The 6,239-nt window shown below is 31.7% G+C and overlaps 1 protein-coding gene across 1 annotated transcript; it reads right to left on the bottom strand.

Moving 5' to 3' along the window:
• Positions 1–3,272: 3,272 nt before the first annotated feature.
• Positions 3,273–4,941, bottom strand: LOC124924891 (cytochrome P450 76T24-like). The gene is made up of 2 exons (XM_047464876.1): positions 4,081–4,941; positions 3,273–3,893 (listed from the first exon to the last, which is right to left on the bottom strand). Exons 1-2 carry the CDS (start codon positions 4,939–4,941, stop codon positions 3,273–3,275), a joined length of 1,482 nt encoding a protein of 493 aa, XP_047320832.1.
• Positions 4,942–6,239: the final 1,298 nt, after the last annotated feature.

The following is a 6,239-nucleotide window of genomic DNA, read 5'->3' as shown; positions in this document are numbered from 1 at the left end:
ATATATATATATATATATATATATATATATATATATATATATTTTCCCTCTTATTCTTATTTCTAAACTTTAACATCCGTCGTCCCGCTTCCAGACTGCCGCCGGGGCCGTGCCCATTTCCGGTGATCGGAAACATTCTCTCACTAGGCTCAAACCCACACATTTCACTAGGCCCATTGATGTCCCTCGCATTGGGAAATTTGACCACTATTGTGGTGTCATCGCCGGAAATTTGGCCTTACATTGAAAAAGGCTATACCTCTCGAGGCTATATATACCCATTCCCATTAAATCTTAATATGATCATGATCATCATGGACAAGATGGTGCTTTGCTATTGACCTTTTTGTTGCTCTCTTTTGATTGGAAACTTGAAAGAGGAATTAATCCTCGAGATATTGATTTTGATGAGAAATTTGGTATTACAATAAAGAAGGCTATACCGCTTAGGGCTATTCCCATTCCTATTTAAATTTTGATGATGATCATCATGGACATGCAAGCTACCTGGATCTCTTCCTCTATTTTGATGTTTGTTTTTGTTTTGAATAAAATGAATTTGAAAATATTTTATAGTATGAATCCCTCCACATCAAATGTGTTTCTTTGTTTACTTCATTTGAGTATATTAGTTTTTGACATATCTTTCAATCTCAAACCCTGATTGTAACCAAGTTGATTATTCGAAGACATTTGACTTATGTTCTATAAGATTTTCCTTTCATCTTAAGAACTGCATAATCTACAGATATTCCACTTTTTTTTTTTAAATGCCCCTGGTGTTTTTTAAATGACGACATTCTTCCAACAAAATGCCTTTAATCATCGACTTAGGATTTTCATTGTTTCTCCTTTTTTTTTTTCTTTTTTCATTGTTTTTATGTGGAAGAGTTTTATTTAAAGAGAGATGTATTTTCCTGAAAATGGCCATAGATAGTGTTCGACTTTCATTGTTTTCGATTTTTTTTTTGTAAGTTGCCCATAGTGTTACACAATAGTCTTGTTTATTATTTCGTTTTCTTTAATTTTCATCGAGAATTGGAACAAATATTTGACCCTTTTTTCCGACCAATCATCACAATCATTTGGATTCGAAATATTTTCAAAATTAAATTTTGTTCGTCATTTTTCGGATTGTCTCATGAGGAAACCGATTTTATTATTAATTTTTGTTTGTTTAACATAAAATTCATCTATGAACTTGAGCTCGTGTGTAAACGATTATTTCACATTTTAATCTCTAGTATGAATTTGGTAGATTATCAACCACTTTAATCTCTCGTATGGATTTTAGAGAATGTACTATAATATTTATCATCGATAAGAGCTTTATTGGACTCCAGATATATCTAATAGAATTGATACACTTGAGTTATTCTTTTTGCAATCTAGATAGTGCATCAGTGAACAACGAGGGGTGATTTCAATATTTCAACCACTATGAGTCATTTTTTGACAACCAATTGTATATAGAATAATCGATACACTTACGTTCTGGAGAAAACAGAAAGTGATGATTTCAATACCTCAACCAACACATGAGCTTTTGTTTGTTTTTTAGAACAACGGGTATATCTAATAGTATCGATACATTTGCGTTCTCGCAAAACAATAAGTGGTGATTTTAATATCTCAACCACAACAAGTATTTTTTCTTGTTGTTTTCTAATATTTTTAAGTCTTGAATTTAAACATCTCTTTTAGGCAACTTGAGAGATAAAACGTCCTCTCTCAATTTGTGGCTTTGGTTTAGGCTTCGTCCTTTTTTTTCTGTTTGCATATTTCCTTCGAGAGTTAATATTTTCTAGAATTTAGAGAAATACGAAAACGAGTTCAACTAAATATCTTTTCTTCGAGTTTTTTTTATGAAACAAACAGTTTCATTTTGAGACGGTCCTCAAAACGGTACTTAGTATTATTCTTACTAATTTATTAAAATCTTCATGTTCATCATCATTTTTGCCATCAATTTTAGAGGGATTAAAATCTCGATCTCTCAGAATTTCAAAGAGAGTGATGTTTTTACAACTAGAATGGATTAAACCTATGAATATGATGCTTACATATTTCTCTAGAATCAATTCAAACAGATCTTTTACCTCCATTTCACTCAACCTATTGTAGGAGCTAATATATATATATATTACCTTTTCTTAGTACTAAAACTAGGGTTGGGTTGTTGGTGTTTTATCTATCTTGTCCAAATTTCATTTGTGTTCACTTATTTTTGTCAAGAAGCTAATGCATACAGTGTTAATGTAAAATACAAAATTTGTTTAGGCACTAATATTAATAGCAGTCACTCAAATTTTATTTTTCTGAATCTAGATATGAGAATTAAATGATTTATGATATAGCTAGATCATGATGTTTTGAAATGGAGAATGAGATATTCAGTCTTAAATTTTCAGTACATGTTAATAATATCAAATTAGACTGCAATTGAAACATATTTAAAAAAAACTAATTTATTAAAATGAAGGAAACAAAGAAAATATTACAAAATATTTTCAAATTTATTTGCACAAACTTTTTATTAAAAACAAAAACCAACATCAAAAGAGAGGAAGGGATCTGTGTAGTTTGCATATCCATGATGATCATATATAATCAAGATTTGATGGGAATGGGAATGGGAATAGCCCTAAGACCAGCCGCAGCAGGGGAGTATTTGAAGGGTTATTTGGGTGTCAAAAGAGGAGGGTGGGAGGCAGCAGGGGAGCAATTTTGGGTGTCAAATTTTGGGTGTCAAAATTTGACACGGGTGTCAAATTTTGTTTGGCCAATGAGATCCTGCCATGTGGCAGGCTTTTGATTTTACTTTTCTTATTTTAAAAATACATTTTAATAATGATTGATCAATAAAAAAAATAAAAAAATTATATCAATATTTTTTATTTTTCACGATCTATAAATAGAGACTTGGTTTGTGTCATTTGGACACCAAAAAATTTCAGAAATTTTCTACCATATTATCATCCTTGTTTGTATCACATTTCTTTTAAAATCTTCAAACTCTTTCATCCTTGTTTAGAGTGTTTGTTTTCTTCTTCGTTTTAAATAATATTTGTATGTTTGATTTATCAAGTGATGAATAATATTGTTTGTGGTTAAAAAAAATGAAATTATGTATATGTTTAAATGATGTGGAAGTGAGAGAAAGTGAAAAAGTAATTTTGATACTTTGAATAACACGCTGCTGTATGACATGTTAAAAAGTGGGTGTTAAAAGAAGTGTTAAGCTGACGTGGCAGGGTGTTAAATGAAAAAATTTAACACCCTGCTGTGGGTAGTCTAAGAGGTATAGCCTTTTCCATTGTAACACCAAATTTATCATCCATATCAATATCTTGAGGGTTAATTCCCTCTTCAAGTTTCCAATCGAATGATAGCAACAAAGAGATCAATAGCATGTGCACCATCTTCTCTCCCAAAACCATACCAAGGCAGCTCCTTCTTCCGGACCCAAATGGGAAGAACCTAAAATCTTGACCATTAAAGTCAAATTCACTTTTCAGAAATCTCTCCGGTATAAACGCATGTGGATCTTCCCACACTTTTGGGTCACGACCAATTTCCCATATGTTTACTAAAATTTTAGCATCTTTCGGAACACGAAACAAATACTTCCCCTCCATGTCTATCTCAAACTCGGCTTCGGCCCTGTGAGGAACCATGAAAGGACTGGGAGGATGAAGTCTTAACGTTTCTTTCACAACTAATTGTATATAAGGTAATTTTGATATATCTGATTCTTCAATTATTAGTTTATCGCCTGCAAATGCTCTAAGCTCACCTTGAGCTTTTTTCAGTTTATCAGGATTACGAAGTAACTCTGTCATCGCCCATTCTACCGTGCTCGATATTGTGTCTGTACCTGCACCGAACAACTCCTGTATGTATACACTCCATTTATTATATTATTAAAAGTAAAGAATACCATATATATATATATTGAACTAGCTAAAGTCATTGAATATATTTATTTACTATAAATATTTTATTCTATGATGATGAATGAGTTTACTTTATATATATTTATCATTTTGCAGGAAAAGAAGAAGAAATTTTATCACTCACGATAAACAAATGGGATATGCCGTTGATGGTGAGAGTTGAGTCATGAGTCTCTTGGGAGAGATTGATGAGCGCGTCTAGAAAATCATTCTTGGTTTCCTTCGATTCTATCCTACGTTGGATGATCTCCTCAAATATACAAATCAATCTCGTAAAATGATATCTGCCACGCCGCCTTAAGCCTTGTACATCAACGAACCTAAATATCGGGAAGTAATCCGCTAAATTACGAGACCCCGCCGTTTCCAGCGTAATCCTCAAATGATCCTTGAACTCCCGAGAATAATTCGAATCGTAGTGAGCTAAATTCATCGAGAAGAACATGTCCGACAGCAAATTCAGCGTCGTCGTGAAGGCGGCGTCACCTATTTTCACGACGGAGCTCCTCCGCACGAAGGCTATGAGTTCTTCCACCTTTTTTAGCCTCAGGCCCTGTTTTGCGTCCATCTGCGCCTGCGAGAATATGTTTTCTTTGCTGATTTTACGAAGGCTTCGCCATTGGCTATTCGGGGAACTGAAAATAACAGAGTACTTGTTGTGGTCGAGGATTCGGAAGATGTCAGGGACATGTCGGCCGGAGCATATCCGGTCATTTTTTTGGAGTATAATTTGGGCAGTTTCCGGCGATGACACCACAATAGTGGTCAAGCTTCCCAATTTGAGGGACATCACCGGGCCATGGATTTTGGAGAGGGATGCTAGTGAAATGTGTGGCTTTGAGCCTAGTGAGAGAATGTTTCCGATTACCGGAAAGGGGTACGGCCCCGGCGGCAGTCTGGAGGAGGGACGACGGATGTTGAAGTATAGGAATAAGAATAGGACGGAGGAGGAGAGTAAGGACGTGAAAATCATGACAGAATCCATTATTATAACTTATCAATATAATATAAACCAAAACAACTATCCTATATATAACCAAATAAAAGTAAAGAATTGAGATTTAAAACAATGTTGGTTATTTAATAACTAATTTTTGAGAAAGCGAAAATATTTTATTTTTATAAAAAACTATATTAATATATATTTTTTTCTAAACAGATTTAAGTTCAACACTACAAAAAAAAAAATTCACTCATTTTAATAAATTTATTTCATTCTCTAAATATTAAATTATTTATGAGAACCTAGAATTTAAAAATCAAACTAAAATATAATTAAACTTTAATATTTTTCGTTATGAATGTTATAATATCGATTCCGTATTTAAATCGTGGTATACCGTCAATATTCGGTATGTTACTTGTATCATACATAAGGTGGGTTGGTACGGTATACCTTAATTTTGTATTCATACTTATATCTTACCTAAAATTTCGGTATAGATAAATTTATACATTTATCATATCTTGATTTTGGTATACCTTAATTTCGGTACAATTTCGATATTATAACATGTATACCTAAAAAACATATTAGTTTTAAAAAAAATCAATTTGATATAGTTATTATATAAACGTTATAATATAAGATAATATATATATATAAGATATTATTACAATATTATAAATTGTGATAATATCATTATTATATTATATTATTATATTAGTTTCCTTATAAACTTAATTAGGCCTAAATGTAATTCAATATATATTCTTATACAATTTTTCTTTATTCTAACATTGTATCAGAGTCACGTTTTGTTTTTTTAATATACAATCATAGTCTTCTAGTGTCTCCATCAATGGTTATTTTAACCATTGATGGAGGACTATAATTATTTATTGTTATATTTTTTCTATTTAAATGTTTATGTTGATATTTTTTATATATTATTCCTCTAAGTTGTTTATTTGGTTGTTATTTTTTCCCGGCATTTTATTTCCATGAGATTCTACCTTCTTCGTTATATTTTTATGTAATACATTATCATCCCGTTGTTGGATGAATCCCGAGACTCACGAGTAACTTTAGAATTTATTCGTTTGTTATTTCACCACAACATTTGATGCCCATAAGATTTTACATCTTCGTTGGTTTATTAGTCAACACATTGTCATCATGTAATTGAATAGATTTCAACACTTACGAGTTTCTGAAGTTTGAAAAATATATCATCAACATTTCAATATCTTGTTTTCAATCTCAAGATAACCTCAAGTTGTTCAAATCTTTTCCTTAAATTTGAAGAGAGATGTTATAATATAAAGATAATATATCTATAA

Source organism: Impatiens glandulifera, chromosome 2 (genome assembly GCF_907164915.1).
Source record: "Impatiens glandulifera chromosome 2, dImpGla2.1, whole genome shotgun sequence".
In the NCBI taxonomy this organism is placed as follows: domain Eukaryota; kingdom Viridiplantae; phylum Streptophyta; class Magnoliopsida; order Ericales; family Balsaminaceae; genus Impatiens; species Impatiens glandulifera.
This window is presented reverse-complemented; position numbering and strand designations above follow the sequence as displayed.

Excerpts from the sequence above, each read along its gene's own strand:
- LOC124924891 (XM_047464876.1), bottom strand. The coding sequence starts at position 4,941 with ATGGATTCTGTCATGATTTTCACGTCCTTACTCTCCTCCTCCGTCCTA. Across the intron at positions 3,894-4,080 it reads GCATATCCCATTTGTTTATC|GAGTTGTTCGGTGCAGGTAC; the intron begins GTGAGTGATAAA and ends GTATACATACAG.